The sequence below is a fragment of the Meleagris gallopavo genome, chromosome 7 (assembly GCF_000146605.3).
Source record: "Meleagris gallopavo isolate NT-WF06-2002-E0010 breed Aviagen turkey brand Nicholas breeding stock chromosome 7, Turkey_5.1, whole genome shotgun sequence".
NCBI lineage: Eukaryota > Metazoa > Chordata > Aves > Galliformes > Phasianidae > Meleagris > Meleagris gallopavo.
The window spans coordinates 17,580,835-17,601,365 of NC_015017.2; the positions used below are offsets into that span (position 1 = coordinate 17,580,835).

General features: G+C 56.5%; 1 protein-coding gene across 1 annotated transcript in view; it reads left to right on the forward strand.

The window, feature by feature from the left end:
• The window catches only part of TNS1 (tensin 1), a 32,899-nt gene extending 13,298 nt beyond the window's left edge, over positions 1–19,601 (forward strand). The window contains 17 exon segments of the mRNA XM_019617111.2: positions 1,018–2,703; positions 7,084–7,188; positions 7,191–7,261; positions 7,422–7,497; positions 9,629–9,721; positions 10,075–10,110; positions 12,712–12,886; positions 13,273–14,117; positions 15,215–15,301; positions 15,418–15,549; positions 15,915–16,007; positions 16,279–16,356; positions 16,675–16,746; positions 16,825–16,993; positions 17,212–17,280; positions 17,435–17,467; positions 18,269–19,601. Coding sequence (XP_019472656.1) covers positions 1,018–2,703; positions 7,084–7,188; positions 7,191–7,261; positions 7,422–7,497; positions 9,629–9,721; positions 10,075–10,110; positions 12,712–12,886; positions 13,273–14,117; positions 15,215–15,301; positions 15,418–15,549; positions 15,915–16,007; positions 16,279–16,356; positions 16,675–16,746; positions 16,825–16,993; positions 17,212–17,280; positions 17,435–17,467; positions 18,269–18,413 — 3,965 coding nt within the window. The 3' untranslated portion in view covers positions 18,414–19,601.
• The last annotated feature ends 930 nt before the right edge of the window (positions 19,602–20,531 follow it).

Here is a 20,531-nt window from a genome sequence, read left to right on the forward strand (position 1 = left end):
ACAGCCCCTTCCAGGAAACCTTGTCGGGGAGCTGGAAAAACAAGAGTCTGTAGCCCAGCCGGTGCTGTGCGTGCTGCTGGGGGGGGACAGGCATGGTGAAGGGGGCTGTCCTCAGTGCAACCGCGATGGTCAGGGTCTCGCTGCATCCCTAAGGGTTGGGTGACTCATTGGGAGGTGGTGGTGCTGGGATCTGGGGGGCTTGGGGCGGGGTATGAGACCAGTGGTGACATTGCTGTAATACAGTTTTGAGTTGTGTGGTGTCTCGTGCTTCCCCAGGGAGGAGTTGCTGTATGCTTGGGGTTGGGAAGAAATACTGCTTGTGTGGGAGCTTCTGGCTGCTGGAGAAGGCCTGGAGCAGATCCACCCACCCTGAAAGAGGAAGGGAAGGAACTGAAAGGGTGGGAGCCTTGTGGTAGCCAGGGAAGAAAATGTCAAGGATGGGTGGCTGGGCTGGATCCGTGCATGGTCTGCGAGGAGAGTGGGAGGAAAGAGCAGGCAGGAGGGGGCAGATGGGTCTTCGGTCCATCTGTCTTCGATACCAGACTGAGTGCATCTCCTCTTTGCCTGGCCTCCTGCAGTCTGTGTGCATGCATTGTCCCCACGGTTCCCGTTTGCCCTCCAGTGCCCCAGTGTGTCCCTTTGGGTGCAGCCGTTAAGCGACGTCCAATGGTATCAGCAGCCCCAGCCTTCCCCTCCGGTGGGGCCGGGAGGAGAACAGCCACGGACTTTGCACGGAGCCGGGGGGCTGTTTGCTGGATGTCGGCGGAGCATGCGGTGCTTGTGGGGCAGGGAAGGACGGCACGGAGCCACGGGGGCGTGGGGAGGGGGCCTGGCACCGGCGTCTGTGCATGGCAGCGCCCATGGGACCGCGCCAGGTGCGGAGGAGACGGCCATGCTGGTAGTTAAGCACTCCGGCGGCACGGAAGAGATCGAAACCACCGGCTAATGGGACCCATTAGCTACGTGCAGAGAGCCAGCCATTGATCTGGGGTCTCGTGTTCGTTTCTCCCCTTGCAGAGGTTGGGCACACACAAGGGCCCCTGGACGGGAGCCTCTACGCTAAAGTGAAGAAGAAAGACTCCCTGCACGGCAGCATCGGCGCTGTCAACACCGCCCGCCTCCCCCTCTCGGCAGCCCCCAACCACGTTGAGCACACACTGTCGGTGAGCAGCGACTCGGGCAACTCCACTGCCTCCACCAAGACCGACCGGACGGATGAGCCGGGGGCTCCCGGGGCACCTGGTGGCCACACGGTGCTGAGCCCCGAGGAGAAGCGGGAGCTGGACCGTCTCCTGGTCGGCTTTGGCTTGGAGAGCGCGGCGCCCATGCACAACCACGCACCGGGCCCTGCACCTGCCCGCCTGCCTGCCGGGTCGGGCCGCCACGTAGTGCCAGCCCAGGTGCACGTCAATGGTGCTGGCACACCACTGCTGGCTGAGCGGGAGACGGACATCTTGGATGATGAACTGCCCAACCAGGATGGGCACAGCGTGGGCAGCCTGGGCACGCTCTCGTCCTTAGATGGTACCACTACTGCCAGTGAGGCTGGCTTCCATGAGGCGCCACGTGTGGGCAGCCTCTCCTCGCTGCCCAACGGCCCGGCTAGCTACAATGGGGCTGAGAAGATGCTGAAGGAAGGGCTTTATGAGGCTGAGCCTCTCTCCAACGGTGCCTACCCCTACAGCAACCAGAATACCCTGATGGGCCACCATCTCCGCGACCCGCTGGCTCACTTACGGCCCTCAGCATCTGCTCAGGAGCACCTGGCCGGATACTCGCAGCGGCAGCCAGCTTCAGCTTCACCGGCCTGGCTCCAGCCTCCGGTGCCACAGCCCTACCTGTACGGTTATGACCTACCCAGTGCCCACCGTTCACAGTCCTTCCCGGCCGTGGGGACAGCCAAGTACGATGCGAACCCGGCATTACCTCAGGCTCCGGCTCGCAGCACCAGCAGCCGGGAGGCTGTGCAGCGGGGCCTGAATTCCTGGCAGCAGCAGGGCGGCAGCCGACCGCCATCCCAGCTTCATGATGGTGGGTTGGAGAGCCACAGCCCCAGCCTGTCCAGCTGCAGCCCCCAGCCCAGCCCACTGCAGCCCATGCCCCCACACAGCCACAGCATGCCTGAGTTCCCCCGGGCTCCATCGCGCCGAGAGATCGAGCAGTCCATTGAAGCACTTGATGTCCTCATGCTGGACCTTGCACCCTCCGTCCATAAGTCACAGAGTGTCCCCTCCGCAGTTGCCCGCCAGGACAAGCCGGCTGCCACGCTCTCCTCGTTATCTGCACAGCCACTCAGTGGTCACTATGCTCAGCCAGCCCCACAAGTGGTCCAGCCCAGGTCCTTTGGCACCTCTGTGGGCACTGATCCCTTGGCCAAAGCCTACTCACCTGGTCCACTGGTTCCTGCGGCTCGAAGTACTGTGGAACCAGACTACACCGTGCATGAGTACCGGGAAACCTATACTCCCTATAGCTACCAGCCAGAGCCTCGGAGCTATGGCAGTGCACCAGCGAGCATCCTTCCGCTCAGTGCCTCATACAGCCCTGCAGGGTCTCAGCAGCTTCTCGTCTCCTCCCCACCATCCCCCACTGCACCAGCACAAAGCCAGCTGCCCCACAAGGGACTGGAGAGCTACGAAGACCTGTCGAGGTCGGGAGAAGAGCCTTTGAATCTGGAAGGGCTGGTGGCCCACAGGGTGGCAGGTAGGACGCTTTGATTCCTTGGGGGGACAGGGAGGGGACCTGCGTCCCGAGCAGCTTCAGTCCACAAGGGTGGTGTGGGGATGAGCTTGGTGTTGGCACCTTGCATGGTGGCAGTGAGGATGAGGGATGATGACTCCTCATCTGTGCTGGATCAAAGCCTGAAACTGAGCCAGCACCGCTTCCAGGGAGGGGGCAGCTTCTGCTGCTTGCTGAGCACAGCTCACCATCTTGAGGTTGCCATGTGGGGCAGGAAGGGGCAACAGCATCTAGGAGACTGTGTTCTGACTGCCTGCCTGCCCTTGTCTTTAGCTCTGAGGGTTTTGAGGACGCAGAGGGTCCCACCCAACCCAAGAGCTGCCGCAGCGCTGGTGTCTTCACTCCTACTGCTTAAGCGAGCAGTTGTTTCATTGCGGAGCGACATTTGGGAAAGTTTGGGGATGTGTCCAGGCTTGGGGCCAGCTCGTGATGCTGGGGCTTGGCGGCTCCGTCCGTTCCAGCTCTGCGCTCAGTCCAGAAACTCGCCCGGTATTGAAGGGAGGGGGAAGAGGGCTTGGCTGGAAAAATCCAACAGTGGCAACCCATCCAGCACTGGGGCTGAGTCACTACTGCCCCAGGGCAGAGGGCAGCACTGTGGGGGGAGAACAGGGGCATTGGGTGAAGTTTGCACCCATCCAAACCCCATCTTGAGAATTCAAGATCCACAGAGCTATGCAGGGAGTCAGGGCATTAAACAAACCCAAGGGTATGGAGATGCCCAAACTTCACTGTACATCTGGGCTGCTGAATGTTTTAACAAGACTTCCCCCCCCCCAAAACCCACTGAGCGGCTATGAGTAGGGGAAGAAGTAGAGTGGAAAAGAGGAGAGCTCTCAGAGGAAGAGGGATAGTGTTTGGAGTGGGTGGGAAAAGGATGTTTGATGGCATCTATTGGAAAACCTGTGCCAGAGCTGGGGGTCAGGGCAGGGTCCTGGGTACTGGGCTGGGCTCAGTCTCACCTCAGTGACTCATGGAGGAGAGACGAATGGGGATGGCCCCAGCCTGTGTCCACCTGTCCCCAGTCTGGCTGTCTGTGCCAGTGGGGACAGGGAGGGCGGGCTGACCCCTGGCCGGGAACGAAGTGTCCCCAAGCCAGCGCTGGGCCTGGGAGGGGACGCTGTTGGAAGTCAGGCACGGACGGGTTTGTTTACATTCTCTGCTGCTATAAATTGCCTGTGTGTCCTGGCGCAGTGACGAGGAGCATCTCGCGCCTCCTCCATCCCTGGCACCCCAGTTCTGCTGTGCTTCAAGTCCCCTTCCTCCATTCTTTCATCTCATGATGGATGGGCCCTGTGTGGTGCCATCCTCAAGGGGATGGTGTCAGGGCTTTGATGGCATTGCACAAGGCCATGTGTGGCTGGGAGCCACAGCGTTCCCAGTTGGTGTATAAGCAGTGCCTGGAGCTATAGGGGAGGGGTGAAGTGAAGCAATGTTCCTGGCAGTTTGGGTGATGTGAGGGGCAGCTCCAAGTAGGGCTTAAGCTCCCTTGGACCCCAGGCGACCTCAGGCTCATCTCTTGGAGCCCGACTAATCATCTCTTGTTTTCTCTCTCTCTGTCTCCCTGTTGTATCTCGTGACATTTGTCCTGTCTGCCCCTTCCTCTCCCCATGGGGTCCGTGTGTGTCCCTGTGACCTCCCACACTCCTTGCACCCTGTCCTGGTATGCTGGCAGAGTACAACGCCAAGCTCAGGGACCTCAACAAGAGCACCAAAGCCCCCCGTCCTCCTCTGAACCAGCAACGGTCCTTCTCCTCCTCTGGTTTGTTCATTCCACCTCCCTCCTTCCTCTTTCTCAAGACTTCTTTCTCCTTTCTTCCTCCTTCCTTCCTTCTTCCTTTTCCTCCTTTCTTTTTCCTACTCCTCTTCTCCTTCCTGTCTCCTCTTTTGTTCCCTCTCTTTCCTCTTTTCCTTTCTTCCCTCTCTCTTCTCCCTCCTTGCCTGCATGCCGAGTGGTCTGTGTGTTGCATGAACATGGGTTGGAGGGAGGGGAAGCCCCACAGGAGGATGGAAGAGGTCTGAGCCTACCAAGCCCTTGGCACAAGGGGACGTGGCTGAATCGATCCTGGGGTTGTCCCCAGCTGGGCTGGGCTCTGGTGTGTGGTGTTGATGTGAATCCCTTTGGTATGGACTGGAAAATTGAAGGCAAAGTTGAATGCTGGAGTGTGCTGCTCACAGCAGGGACACTGCATCGGTGCTGTGGTGCTTTTTGGGGTGAAATATTGATGCCACATTGATGAAGCACTCTAGGATGGAAGAGAGCAGTAGACGTGTCTGTGACCGGAGGGACGGAAAAATTTGGGTCTTGTGGTGAGCACTACAGGGCAGAGTTTGCTGCTGAGAGGGAACAAGTTTTTACCTCTGTCTGGTCCTGTGAGTGACATCACCCTGGGGAAGGGACAGCAATATGGGCACAGAGTGGGGGCAGGATGCTGTATTCCCTATTTTTGGCCACTCTGGATGTGCTGTGATGAGGCATGCTGCTCCTGCAGAGGGACAGGGCGTCCTTGGGGAGCTGCTGTGTGGCCAAGCAGGGCTGCACATCTGCCGAGGGGGCACGGCTTTGCGGGAAAGGAGGGTTTATTTTTCAAGCATAGTTTCCAGCACATAAATCACCCAGGGGTCGGGAGGCTGTGTGCAGAGCCTGGGTTTCCTCCAGGCTTCGCTCTGAGCAGCCTGTGAAGTTTCCCACTCCCGACTCCTGAACAATGAGTCCCTTTTTTCCCCTCCTCCCTCCCCTCCCTGCCGTCCCCGTCTGTTTTCCATTTCTGGGGAGTGGATCAGCAAAAAGCCTGCGAGCTGCTGGGCATCCGAGTGCCGAAAAGCAGCCTGGCCTTGGGACTGGCCCCACATTCCCCTCTCCGTCCCCATGCAACAGCTCAGGGTTGGGACGCCCCAGTGCAGCAGTGCTGGGGGACAGCCTTGGAGCACAAGGTGCCCAAAGCAAGCCAAGGCAGGCGAGTGCAACTGGAGGAGCCCAAGGAGCCGGACAGAAGGTTTGGGGTGTCCTGGTGCGATGCTCCCCCTGCAGCACAGCATCCCGGAGACCCCCCCCCCATGGGCTCTGAGCCGCTGGCCCCCGAGCACCTGCAGAAGGGATTGAGGAGTTGTGTTTCAAAGCCGCTCCGAGTGGAATTTTCCAGGCCGCCTCCGCGGCTCGAGCCAGCCCCGTTGGCTCGCGTCCCCCGCCTCTCAGCCGGGCCGCTGCTCCCCAGAGCGTTGATTTTATTGTTGCTGCCATTAACTGTGCTGATTAGTTCGAAATGCACCCGGCCACCTCCCTCCCTCCCTCCCTCCCTCGCTGCCGGAGGAGCCGGGGGCTGCGGCAGTGCACTAAGCGAGTGCAGGGGTGGACGGGAGGAGAGGTCAGCGGGCGCAAGGCGCAGAGCCCTGACAAGCAGGAGGAGCAGCTGATGGCTGCCTGCGCTCCACCAGCCCGTGGGAAAGGAGTTGGTGTTGGAGAAGTGCACTTCCTGCGGTGTTCTGCTGGCCTCTTGGTTTTTTTTTGTTGTTGTTGTTGTCTTTTTTTATTTTTCTTTTTTTTCCCCATCCCTTTTTCTCTCTTTACCCTGCTGCATTGGCTCTCTCAGCAGGGTGCATGGGAAGAGTAGAGGGGACAGCGCTGTCACCTTTGCCAGTCCCTGTGTCACCTTGTCTCACCTCAGCAGTGCATCTGAGGTTGGGGATCTCTTTGTTGCTATGCAGGCACCCAGGACAATCCCCAGAAGGGCTATGAGTTGTGCTCTGTATGGCCCCCACTGAGCCCTCTGCACCAAACCCAGCACCACAGCCACCCTGGACACTTCTTTGTTGGAGAAGCTTCAGTGTGGGCTGGGTGGAGTGAAGGTTGTCTTTGGGTCTTGCCACATCCCTCACCCCACTCTTGAAGCTCCTTTGTCCCCATTCCTGGTCTTTCTCCCAGCCCACTGAGATCACTAGTGTGAGCTAACCAGCCTCAGGCAGCCAGGACCCTATGTGCTACACTGAGCTCTGGCCTGCTTGCAGAATGCTCTGTGATGCTCACACCTCACACACCTGATCCTAGGGAACGCTATGGACTCAGCTCCCAACAGTGCTTGATTGGGATAATGCAGCGAACTAGCCACTGCCCTGGCTTGCTTTCTCTCTTGCCCCTTTGCTGCTGCTGCTGCTGCTGAGCAGATCTGATGTGGCTCAAAACTAGCCCTGCTGTCATGGGATGGGAGCAGGTGAGTGCTGAAGCTGCCATCTCTGCTGGGCAGAGCCCCTTCTCCAGGCCATCTTGGATAAGCCCTGGAACATCTCCCAGCAGCCCTATCCCAGCCGGCACCTCCTCACCTGTCTCCTGTGCCTTGTGCTTGCCTATAGGGGTGCAGTCCCGGGAGAAGTCCCCAGAGGAGAGCACCACCTCTGCCCGAAGGCGAACCCCCAGTGACAGCCACTATGAGAAGAGCTCGCCGGAGCCCAGTTCTCCCGCAGCCCTACCGTCCTCTCGCCCGAAGTGGTCAGCACCATCGCGGCCAACCCCGGAGGGAGGCCCAAGGAGGTGCGCTTGGGTACTGGTGCTGGGGGTGCTGGTGGGGAGAGGGAAGGCTGGGAGGTTTTGGGGGGCTCGGGGGTTAGAGTGAGGAGGTAAAAACTTTCCCTCTGGAGGTTTGTGCCCATTGCACAGATGGGACCAACCCTTTCTCCCGCTCTCCCTCCAGCCTCACCTCCACAGCTACAAGGAAGCCTTCGAGGAGATGGAGAGTGCCTTGCCCAGCAGCCCGACCTCCGGCGGTGGTGAGATTTCTCCCCACACCCCAGCCTTCCCTGTCTCGCCACAAACCCTTACTCCGACTCCTGTAAGTGCTGCAGCTCCGGGAGGTGGAAGGGCTCGGCGGGTGGCTTTCATCAAACCAGAAATTTGCCAAGGGTCAGACAGCTCCGGGCTCCAGACACCCACTGCCACGATAATCGCTCACTCCTCTTTTCCTTCCTCCTCCTCCTCCTCCTCTCTCCTTCACATCCCACTCTTGGCATCTGCATCCCACTCTTGGCACTGTCCTGTTGGCTTTTCCCCATCCTCCACTCACTGGGGTGTTTCTGCAGAAGGGATGAGGAGAGGGGCAGGGTCAGAGAGATGGCACCATCCCATTCCTGCACCTCCCCATCTTTTCTACCAGCATGGCACAAAAGCTACAGAGCAATAAGGGGACAGCAGGGGATGTAGGGTCAGAGACTCAGGGTAGACTCTTGCACACTGTCCCACTTCCCACTCACTGTTTTTAGGGTAGGAATGGCATAGGACTGCAAAGAGTGTTGCATGTGTTCTGTCTCTGCTTCTCTGGCTCCTTTCTGACTAACCTTGACTGTGCAGTTGTGGTGGGTTTGTGGGGACCGGGTTTGTGTGACCGGCTCTGGTGATGACCCCCTGTGCAGTGGAGCAGCTGGTCAACTGGGAAACCCATAAAAAAGATGATAAGCTCTCTTCCCTCCCAAAATAACCTTCTGTAGGCTGACCACGCAGAAGGATGCTTTAGGGCTGGCAGTCAGTCCGTGTCCTGGTCCTACTCAGCAATGCTGATGCCCTTTGTAGATCAGGCTGCTTCCCCCACGCTGCTGCTGTCTGTCCACTGATGTTCCTGTTTCATGGGATGTAGTGATCGGAGTGTGGGAATGTCCCCGGGGCATTTGGCAACTCAGAAATGGCCCCCTTGTTCCTCATGCCCAGCAGGCCCTTGGCAGAGGGACAGTGACTCGTTTTGGGGGATGAGTCACTCGCAGAGGTGACAGAACAGCTTGGCAAAGAAGGTGGCCCAGAGGCAGCATTTCTTGTCCAGTAAAAGTCAAGGAGGAAGTTTGAAGTTCAAGCTTCCAGGCTGCACTAGAGTTTCACCAGGGGTGATGCAGGAACTGTTCCTCTCCATGGGGACACCTCTGTCCCTTGCCCTGGGAGAACCCCATAGTTTGCCTACCAGCATTGACAAGGGACCAGATTGGGGGAAATCGGTTTTTGGGAAATCAGCCACCTGCTAAAGCTAGGTTTCCCAGTGACTTGGCTGCTCCAGACTGAGGCTGCTCTGAGATGTGGCTTCAGGGGAAGGGGTTGCCTTTCCTACCACCCACCGCCTCCTGGCATCCCTGCTGCAAGTTGAGATGTTCAAATGCTGATGGTGGAAGAAGCTTCAAGGAGAATGCTGGGGAGAGTGAGCAAGCCGGGATGTTGGCAGGGTTGGTAGAATGCAGCATTGAGGAGATGAAGCAGATCTGTGGGGTAGGAGGGGGATAGGAGGCATAACCATGCTCCGTTAATCCCAGCCATCCTGCGCTGCCAGTGCAGGTATAGTCATCGCCATACATACATAGGCAGCTTCCACTGGTATGTATGTATGAGCTTGGGGGGTGCAGAGCTTCCATGTACATTAGATACCCTTGGGGAATGAGCTCTGTACAAACATAATCACCTGTCTGTCGAGCTGTTCTGTGGGTAGTAGATGTATTAGCAGTCCTAGATCGATGGGGTGTACTGGGACAGCCCAGCCTCAGCGCATCCAACTATAGGGGTGGGCAGAGGGGTGGATTGGATGGGAGGGTTGAGGAGAGGGAATTGGATGATGATGGAGGTTTCATGCCTATGGTGGGACAAGGTTGAGGGATGGGGGCTGGGCCTGCCCTGTTGGGAATTGCCACCCTTCTGTGTCCTGCCATTCCCCACATGGGACAGACTGCTTGTGCACACTCTGTCCTTTGTGTGTCTTCAAGTGGTGATGCTGCTCCAAACTTGGGTGTCCCCTCTTTCTGGCAGTCCTGAGTGCAGCCGGTGGCTGGGATGGGGCTTACCTCCTGGGCAGCACAAGCTCCAGACTTTCTGAAGCTTCCCCTCTTATCCTGCCCTTAATGCTGTTGTTTCCCCCCACCCTGGTGCCGACAGTGCGCTCTCCACCTGGCCTGGCCAAGACCCCTCTCTCAGCACTGGGGCTGAAACCCCATAACCCAGCCGACATCCTGCTGCACCCAGTGGGAGGTGAGTGCAGCGTGGGAACTGCGGGTGGCTTTCCTTGGGGGACATCTGTGAGGACACGTCTGGGGTGGAGGCTCCATCAGATGCAGAAGGGACTTCTTCCTCTGTGCTTGGGCCAGGCTGTTGTGGGTACCTTCCCATAGGGATATGGGGATGCAGGCTTCTGGACATCATTTCTGAAATGGCCAGGCTGGACGCTGGAGATATATGGGGTCGGGAAGGTGTGGGGCTCTCCTCTGCCTTCTGTGTGCTTCTGTTGCAAAGCAGTTCTGCTTAACTCAGATTTCTCTCTCTCTGTCTCACTCCTCCCTTTTTCCACCTCTGCCCTGCTCCCATCACTCCCCTCCATCTCTCAGAGCTAGAAGGGGAGGCGGGAGCTGACTCTGAAGAAGGTAAGAAAGGCTTTTTCTTCCCTGGCTCTCTCTCCTGTGGGTGCTCATCACTCAGAGCACCAAGGATGCCATGGTCTGGCCCTGGGGTGCTCAGTGCCTGGGTACCCCCAACGATGGTGAGGCTCTGGGGTGGCACATGGCCTTGGGACAGAGCGCCTTGCATTACCCAAGTGCCGCCTGCAGTTGTTGGGTGGTTTTACTTTCTTCTTTAATGAAACTTTGGGCCCTCAGGGCCAGGATAGGGAACGATTTGTTCCAGATCCTTCCCAGGGAGGGGATGTCTCCTCTCGGCATGTTTGCTGCACTTCCTGCGGCTCTGTCAGCATTTCTCCCTGGGAGTTCCTCAAAATGCAAATAACCCCAACCTGCATGTTGTGTAACACTGGAGAAAGTGTTTGCTTCAGGAAAACAACACAAATATTCCAGTCCCAGGGCTGATTTTTCAGTGATAGCTTCTTGGATACATCAGAGGAAGAAGAGCTGGGACAAATCCCAGCTTTTTCCTCCTGTGTTGTGTCTCCCAGCCCTCTCCTTCCCATGTCTCTGCTTTTCCATTCCTTGGTTCTCAACCCGCTTTGTGTGTTGGTGGCTAGCCCAAAGCACGGGTGTCCTTGTGGCTGTGCAAGTGGCCACTGCCAACCTCTTGCCTTACTTCTATCCTGCAACATCTTGGATAATGTGGTGGCGTGTGTGGGCTGAATCTGGTGTTTTGACTTTGGGGAGGGTATGGGAAATGTGGAGACAACAGTTTGAGGACACAGGGACAACCAGCAAGATGGGGAGGGCTTGGATGGTGATACTGCTCTGGGCTGGTTGGGAAAGGAGATGTAATTTTGGGTGCTAAAAAGAATAGTGTGGTTCACCCTGTGGCATTGTGGCTTGGATGGGAGAGGTTAGACATGATCTGGGCAGGATGTTGCCCCTACCAGCAGCTCCCCTGAGTCCAGGATACCCTCAGCACGCTGCTCCATAGGGTTTCCATCCCACGGGGACCAGGGGAATGTGTTCAGCCCCTCCTCATCCCCTTAATGGGCAGTGCTGGAGCATAGGGCTGCCTGCGCCCTCCAGGAAGGCTTTAGGACAGGCTTTGGGCACAAGGTTGAGTATTTCACAGCCCTGACTTGGGTTCCCAAGTCACTGCTCACCCTCCCGGATAACACACAGCTTCTCTGTTCCCCTGCTGTCTTCCCATCTCTGCAGCCTCTTCCGAGAAAACATCGAAGCAAGAGCTGAGTTTTCAGCCTAGGAAAAAAAAAAATCCTGCCCCAACTTCTCTTTTTCTGCCCCCCCTCTTTTTCAATACTGAACCAAACAACTCCAACATGTGCCCGTGGTGTCACATGTCACCATGGCACGTATACGTGTGCACACACGTGGGCTCTCCTCTCTTCTGCCCTTGTCCCTGAGCCCTGTTCCTGCCTCCCTGCAGCCTCCACGTTTACAGGAGGGATTGGTATTTTCACAGCCGTTTGCTCTTAACCTCTTGCAGGCTGACTCATATGTACTGTCTGGCTAATTTTAGGCTGGGGTGGGGAGACGGGTGGGAGATGTGAGTAGCTGCAAAATTAATTTAATTACTCAAGCAGCGCTGTGTTTCTTGCAGCTGCCCTGGCCATCTCTTTGGGCACTGCCTTGTCCCTGTCACTCTGACTGCATGTCCTGCCGGGTGCTCGGCCCAAGCTGACGTCTTCAGTCTGGTTTTGGCTCTTTCCTGGGCTGGGCAGGGAGATGAGCCCTGCAGCATCGGTTCCTCCTGTGGGCATATGGGACACTGGCACAGGGACATGGAGAGGATCGGGGAACCTATGACCATCTTTTTCCTTGCAGTCCTGAGCACAGAGCTGTGCATTGGCCTCACTAGCTCTCTTGTCTGTGGGATTAGACAGAGCCTGGATGTTATGACCAATAATAATAATGTTTGTAATGCTAATTCATGCTGCGGAGTCTCCTTGGGCATGGCCAGCCTGGAGCTGGGGACCTGCAAGAATGCCCAGCCCAGAGCTCCTGGCACGGGACAGCTCAGTGTCTCCAAAGGAAAACTGCTTTTGTTGGGAGTGCTCACGGGCTCCAGTTTCAAGCAGGGATGGGGGAAAATGTTGGATGCTGCAGTGGAAATAGATGAGGCTGCTCTCTGTTCCCAGATGCTGGATGTGCTGGGGGAGGTGGGCTGTGCAGGGCAGCACCCTGGTCCTACTGTGAGTCAGCGTAGGCTGTGCCGTAGGCTCTATTTTTAGGGGCTGAGGATGATCGTGGAGCACGACGTGTGCCCTGTGGCATCCCAGCCTGGGAGGGACACTGATTCAGAGCCTGGTGGAGGGGCTGTGGCATGGCACTGAGCGATGATGGGTTGCACCACGTGGCCCTGTGTACTGCATCCCCTTGCGGATGGGACTGGGCATGACCCTCCCATCTCTGTGCCCAGGGTCTTCAGTGTGCCGTGGAGGAATGCTAAGGCACAGATGAGTCCATGTTTTTTGCACAGTCCATGGGAGGTGGAGGAGCTCAGTTCAGGCATCTCCTCTGGCTCAAATGGGGTTACAGGAAAGGGCATGGCCCCATTTCCATGCCAGCTCATCTCTTTCCTCTTTTCTTTCTCTGCAGAGCCTAGGAGCTATGTTGAGTCAGTGGCCAGAACGGCAACAACTGGCAGGGCAGGGAACCTTCCAGCTGCCCAGCCTGTGGGCCTGGAGGTGCCTGCCAGGAACGGTGCCTTCGGCAACTCCTTCACCGTGCCCAGCCCCATCTCTACTAGCAGCCCCATCCACAGCATAGACGGGTGAGTATGGGAGTGTAGGTCTGCAGGAGGCATAGGGTCTGTGCTAACCCCCTAACCCTGGGAGCTTTGCTCCCTTATAGTGAGTTGGTGCAATCCATCCCTGTCCCCTCCACTTTGCCCACTGGAGATGAAAGAACCAGGTGTTTTGCTGGGAAAGGAGCTGGGAAAAGGCTCTTTCTCCCATATTTTGGTGGAGAATTGATGCGTGTGGGAACTGTGAAGCTGCCTCCAGTTGCTTCCTGTAGCTGGCAAGACTCATCCCACCACTGCTATCGAGCAGCTTGCTGGTGCCATGCCTCAATTTTCCTGTGCCTGCTTGGAGGAGGGGCCCAACCAGCAGCGGGAGTACAGTGGAGCTGAATCCTCTTCTTCTGATCTCTCCTCAGTGCCTCGCTCCGCAGCTACCCATCGGAGGGCAGCCCCCACGGCACGGTTACACCTCCCCACGCTGTGGCTGAGCCAGCTTACCGGTCACCCATCGTCTCGCAGACTCCCTCTGCACACAGCAGCTACCAAACCTCGTCTCCATCATCCTTCCAAGCGGGAACACTGGGCTCTCCCTATGCCAGCCCTGATTACCCTGACGGCCGAGCCGGCTTCCAGCCGGACCCCCAGGTTCGGCAGCAGCCGCAGGTCAGCGTGGTGGGTGTCCATGCGCTGCCAGGGAGCCCCCGCACCCTGCACCGGACAGTGGCTACCAACACGCCGCCCAGCCCTGGCTTTGGGCGAAGAGCTGCCAACCCTGCTGTTGCCAGCACGCCCGGCAGCCCTGGGTTGGGCCGGCACGCCATGTCCCCCCATGCGCCGCCGGGGAGCCCCAGCCTTGCCCGACATCAGATGGCAGCCGTGCCACCCGGCAGCCCCGTGTACGGCTACTCCAGCCCAGAGGAGAGGCGCCCGACGCTGTCCCGGCAGAGCAGTGCATCTGGCTACCAGCCTCCCTCCACGCCGTCTTTCCCCGTCTCACCGGCATACTATCCTGGCACCAGCACGCCACACTCCTCCTCCCCAGACTCTGCCGCCTACCGCCAGGGCAGCCCGACTCCACAGCCTGCACTGCCTGAGAAGAGGCGGGTGTCAGCCGGCGAGCGCTCCAACAGCCTGCCCAACTATGCCACGGTCAACGGCAAGGCCTCCTCGCCCCTCTCCAGTGGCATGTCCAGCCCCAGCAGCGGCAGCACTGTGGCTTTCTCCCACACCCTGCCAGATTTCTCCAAGTTTTCCATGCCAGGTAAGGGATGCCATCACCTCCATCCCTCTGCAGCTGCTTGCTGTCCCATGTCCCCTTCCCATCACTATCTCGCGGGTTTATGTCCTGATGTACTCCTGCCCAGCTGTGAACTCGCAGCACCGCTGAGGCTTGGACTGTTTCCTGTTTTTTTTTTTTTGCTTTTCAAAAATGGTGAATCCAAACAGGAAAAATACCGATTCGACATTGGGAGCATGCTGTCATGCTGGTATAAACAGCGTGGGGATTTGTATATGGGGAAGATCAAAGCGCCTGCAGGCAGCTCGCATCCGCCTGGCTTCTGTCTGCCGTGGGGACGTGCTGACCTCCCAACCTCATTCCTGGTGTTTGCACCCCAGGGAGCTCCCAGTGCTATGCTCTGGGCCCCTTCCTTGTTTCCAAAGGGGTGCTGTGCCCTGCATGCTGCCACGCCCGTATCACCATCCCCTGCTCCCATTACGAGCCGCCACCGTGACGCCGAGATCGGGCTGATAGGAGTAGGGAAATAAAGTGCTAGGGCAGTGGTGGCTCCAGCTGCCACTTCGGATTGGCTGCCAAGCAGGTGGCCCTTTGTGGACACACTGGCACCTGCAGTGGCCCCATGACTGGCAGCCACCCTAGGGAGCGGGGACCTCTTGGTGTTGGCATAGCAGTGAGTGCGATGGGAGGCATTTGAGCATCTCCTACAGATCACAAAAGGCTCTTCCCAAGCCCCACACTGAACTTTAAATGGAATCATAGAATAATTAAGGTTGGAAAAGACCACTCAAACCATTTAGTCCAACCATCAAATCATCCCCCACCGTATGCACTAACTGTGTCCTCAGTGCCACATCTCTGTGGTTCTAGAACGCTTCTAGTTATGGTAACTGCACCCCCTCTTTGGGCAGCCTGTGCCAATGCATTACCATTCATTCTGAGAAGAGCCCAGGGGAGACATGAGCTACCAGTGAAGATGAGGTTGGGGTTAAGGTGACATGTTGGGGCTGTTTGGAGATGAAGGTACCTGTACTCCCAAAAACGTGGGAGTTGCCTAGATCTCACACAGAGTTTTAGATAGTCTCCTTTGACTTTTTTCTTCTCTTCTTCCCTTCCTGCAGACATCAGCCCCGAGACTCGTGCCAACGTGAAGTTTGTGCAGGACACTTCTAAGTACTGGTACAAGCCAGACATCTCCCGGGAGCAAGGTGTGTAGGTGATATGTGACAAAGGGCTTGGAGTGAGCTGGGGTTTGCCTGCTGGTTTTGGAGGGCATGCTGCCTCTCAGCACGCCAGGTCTGAGCTCTCCTCTTCTCTCCCCCAGCCATCGCACTGCTGAAGGACAGAGAGCCAGGGGCTTTCATCATCCGAGACAGCCACTCCTTCAGGGGAGCCTATGGCCTTGCCATGAAAGTAGCTTCCCCGCCTCCCACCGTCATGCAGCAGAACAAGAAAGGTATTATGTGTCCTCCTCCTTCCCACGCTGAGATGCTTTCTATTGTTTCTATTGAGCGGGCAGCCGGGGCTACTGAGCCAGATTGCCCTTGGGTATGCGCTGATGTGGCAGCATCCCTTCCTGCCAGCCTCTGTCATCCCCCATGTCGTGGGGACATACCAGACATATAGAGGGTTGGGGGACATCTTCCCCTGGGCTTTGGCACGGTGAAATGGGCACAGCCCACCAGCAATGCAGCTTGGGGTGTGCAGAGGATCTGGTTCCAGGAGGTGACTGTGGGTGAGCCAATGGGATTGCAGTGAGATGGTGGAGGGAGGAGAAGGATGAGGGCGGCTCTGGTGTGACAACATTTGGTCTCTTCTCAGGAGACATCACCAATGAGCTGGTGAGGCACTTCCTCATTGAGACCAGCCCACGGGGTGTGAAACTAAAAGGATGCCCCAACGAGCCTAATTTTGGTGAGTACCCCAGGTGTGGTTGGGATGCCTTTCCTTTGCTGGAATGTCTGAGCAGAGCAATCAGGTGTTTGGAAGAGCTGCCCCTGAGCTTTCTGGAGGACAAGTGATGCTGCTGGGCAGGGTTGAGATGAGCCCCTATGTGCACGGTGGCTTCAGGGAGGGGAAATACCACATGTGGTTCTGTCCACCTAGAGCACTAACACCCTGACAAGCTCCTGTGCTTGGTAGGCTTGTCCCCTGTCCTGTGCTCACCTTCTCCCTCTCTCCCCAGGCTGCTTGTCGGCTCTTGTCTACCAGCACTCCATCATGCCTCTGGCCCTGCCCTGCAAGCTGGTCATTCCTGACCGAGGTAAGAACCAGGACCAGCAGCATGGGGTGGCACTGCCCCTCTGCTCTTCGTGGTAGGAGCTCCTCCTCCAGCCTGGAGCCACATATGGGCTGTGTTTCCCCATCTGGACCAGCTGTAAGAACATGCTCTGCGCTGTGAGCCATAGCTCATTCCTTGTGCTCAGATGGTTCAGAGCCAGGCTGGGCTTTCCCATATACCCCCAGTGCCCCATCAGTACCGGTATCTAATGCTCAGCACTTGGAAAGGGGATAGTGCATCTGCCCCAGTACCTGGTAGGTTTCCAGGTAGGGGGCAGCAGCCATATTTCACCTCTTCTAGATCCCATGGAGGAAAAGAAAGATGTTGCATCGACCACTAACTCAGCCACAGACCTTCTCAAACAGGGTGCGGGTGAGTAGAGAAGGGCTGCTACAGGGGTGCTGTGGCCCAGAGCAGTGGCTGACTCCACTCCTGCTTTTCCCCCTCCAGCCTGCAATGTCCTCTTCATCAATTCAGTGGAGATGGAATCGCTCACAGGCCCCCAGGCCATCTCCAAGGCTGTGGCAGAGACACTGGTGGCTGACCCCACGCCAAACGCTACGATCGTCCACTTCAAAGTCTCTGCACAAGGCATTACCTTAACCGACAACCAGAGGAAGTAAGAGCTCCTGCTACCATCTCCCTTGGTCCCCAAAAACTGGGCATGCATGGGACATGGGTGTTACACTGGGAGCATGAAGGATGTCCCTCAGGGATGTGAGCCTGGTCATGGACCTTGGCCCTGGTTTGTGGAGTGTCCTAGGGGACAACCAGGGGAGCCGTGATGGGAAGAGGTGGGGGCTGACTGGCTGTGACGCTCTGTGCCTTGTGTTTCAGATTGTTCTTCCGACGACACTATCCTCTCAATACTGTCACCTTCTGTGATTTGGACCCCCAAGAACGAAAGTAAGTGCCCCAACCCTCGGAGAATATGTTTCCCCTGCCCTTTTCCCTCTCTCAGGCCACTGTGCTGCTTGCAGCGGGGTCTTTGCTTTTATCTGTCCCCCTTCCTCCTGTAGTGTACAGGAGACACCATCCCTAACACTTGTTCTCCTTGCAGGTGGACTAAAACTGACGGCAGTGGTCCAGCCAAGTAAGTGTATGCTCAGTTCCTCAGTTGCTATCAGGGTGGATCCCACTTGGGTTTGAGCATCACCTCCAGGAGCCCCTGGCTGGGGGGGATGCCTCCACATGGTAGACTTGGTTGCCTGAAGGATGGGCTCTTCTCCTTGCTATGGGAACTTTTCACCCAAGTATGAGAGTGCTGCTCCAGGAACTGAGCCCAGTTCCAGGGGTTAGTTCCCACTAATTTTAGCTATTGTGTTAGCGAAGGAGTTTTTTATTAGGATGTCCAGCTGCTGGGATGTTTCCTCTCTCCAATTAGAAATGCCGCAGCCTGGGCCTGTCTCACATTCTGTTCCCCCATATTTATAACTTCAGTTTGCACGTTCTAATTAAAAAAAAAAAAAAAGACATTTCATTTATTGGGGGAAGAGACAGACAGAAATAACCACATGGTCTCATCCAGCTCTGTGGGCAGCAGTGTGTGGGTCTGCACTCTCGGTGTCCCCGTGTGGCCTTTTCAGTGTTATGGGATCCCTCACGTGCCTCAAGGTCCTTGTTTGGGGACAGTCATGGGGCGAGTGGCTGGGATGGTCAGAGCAAAGAGGGTTTGACCAACAGTGTTGGTCTTCAAAGAACCAGAAGGAAGAAGAGAATTAGGCTGGTCTTTGTGTGGGCTCATTGGAGCATAGGATATTTCCTTGTGGGCCATGAAAGATGAATGTTGAAGAGCAGAGGGTCGACGTGGCCATACTGGAAGAGGGTGGGTGGTGTTCCTTGGGTGAGCAGCGCTGGCAAACCTCACTGAGCATCTTGTCTTCTACCCACCCAGGCTCTTCGGCTTCGTGGCCAGGAAGCAAGGGAGCACCACAGACAACGTTTGCCACCTCTTTGCAGAGCTGGACCCAGACCAGCCAGCTGCGGCCATCGTCAACTTTGTCTCCAGGGTCATGCTTGGCTCTGGCCAGAAAAGATGAGCTGGTGCTTGCGGGTGATTCTTGAATTTTGGAGAAGGACTTGGAGCTGATCCGAGAAGGAGTGTGAGGAAGTGCATTGTGGGAGAGGGAAGTGAATTGGAAGGGTTGGAATTGTGGAGGAAAACAGCAACCAATGACAAGAAAACAAAACAAAACCCTAAAAACTTGACACAAGCTAAACACACACAGAGAAGAATCAAACCACACACCTATGTAACAGAGCCATGAAGTCAATGCCAAACGGGGAGGATGCAGATGCATGTCCCACCACAGGGAAGGTGACCAAAGTGAAGGTGGCAGCAAGAGGAGTTCCCAGCTTTCGGCATTGCAGTCCTGAGGCCACATCAAATGGTGATGTTTGCTCCAGACCAAATGCATGATCGTCATTTGGAGGAAAAAAGAAAAAAAGAGACAAAAACAGCAAAAGCCATGAAAGAAGCCTTCATCGGTGAACATCTGCTGCATGTTTGGCACAGCCTACAGGGGATAACACCTTGCTGCTGTGTGGGCCCAAGTCTGCAGGACACTGGAGGAGATGCTGTTGGAAACCTCCCCTTGCCGTGCTGCAGCAGAGGGTCCTGCCAGCTTACACCAAAACCTGCTGGCCACCCCACTGGGGTGTGCAACGGCTTGGTCCCAAACCCTCTTGTCCCCTGAGTGCTTGACTTTGGGCTACCCTCAGCTGCTGGCCCAGAGCCTAGCACAGGTGAGACATCACAAGTTCACCCACAGAGGGGCAATGCAGCATCTCCTCCACTCCTGGGCAGCTCCTGCGCTCCATGCCTGGAAGAGGAGGATACTCCTGGTCTGGAGTATCTGGTCCTGGTGGAGGAAGGAAGGCACCTCCTCACTCATCTTCACTTTTTCCCCTCCTGTCACCAGTCCTCTTTGACAGTTTTCTCCTGTGGCCTGTCACACATTCTCTTCAACAGGAAAGAAAAAAAAAAAAGAAAAAAAGAAAAAAAAAGAAAAAATGTTATAATAATAATAATAATAGCAGATGCTTGCACAGGTAGGTTTCCTGTGCGGAGCAGTGGACCCGTGGCCGGCCCTATCTCTCTCTTTAGAGATGTGCAAGCAGTTTTTAAATTGCATGGACGTTCCAAGTTGCACGAAAGGCGAATGACTACAAGTAACTCAGGCGCTTTCTCTTGTTTTTATTTTTGGAGGCCACGTTAAAAAAAAAAAGGAAGAAAATTATTTAGAAAAGAACAACAAAGGATCAACAGTCGCTGGGCAGCTTTGGCTCAGTGGGGAGGCCACAGGTCCTCTGAGAGCCACCCTCCGCCTTCCCCATGGTTGAAGGTGTGCACCCCGAATGCACTGCAGGCTTTTCCCTGTGTGTGTGGATGCACGGGGCTGAGGGCCATGTGCCCTTATGGGCTGAGCATTGTGGTGTTGGGGAGCAGAGGTCCCAACCCCGGATATGGCTCTGGTGGTGGTTGGCGGGGAGCAGTGTGCACGTTTGGGGCAGAGCTGAGCACTGTGCTGCGAGCACAAAAGTCCAGAGGTTGTGTTTTATGGTTTTTATGTTTGGAGAAGTTTCAGTGCAGAGTGGCCCAGATAGCCTGCTGGAGGCAAACAATTAGACTCCTACTGCTGCAGCCCCCCAGAGAACTCACCTCTCTCAGACCACCCTTGCCTTGATAGCTATAATATATATAGGAGCTATACTGACGAAATACTGTAAGCTAACAAAATTTAAAGGAGGAAAAAAAAGGTTAAATTGACACTCTGAAAATATTTATTATTTTTTTTGCCATATTTTGCTTTACGCGCATCGATTCTCCCCCCTGTTCTATCTGCCTTCCCTCGCCCCGGGGGCAAACACCTGCACGTCAGAAGCGAATTGGGTGCAAGGGAAGCGCCGATGGGGCGTGCGGGTGCCACGTGGGGGACATGCGTGTGACCGTGTGCGTGTGTGTGTACGCGAGAGAGCGACGGCGTGGGCGCGGAGGGGCCGGCGTGGCCGGAGGCTGGTTGGTGTATGGCAGGTGATGGATGCGTAGTGGGGATTTGGATGTGAGACTGCGGTGGGATGCGTGGAGGACGGGGCTTTCCCTTCCTCCTGGCTCCCCTTATCCGCATGGATGCGAAGACCTTTTCATATTTTATCTT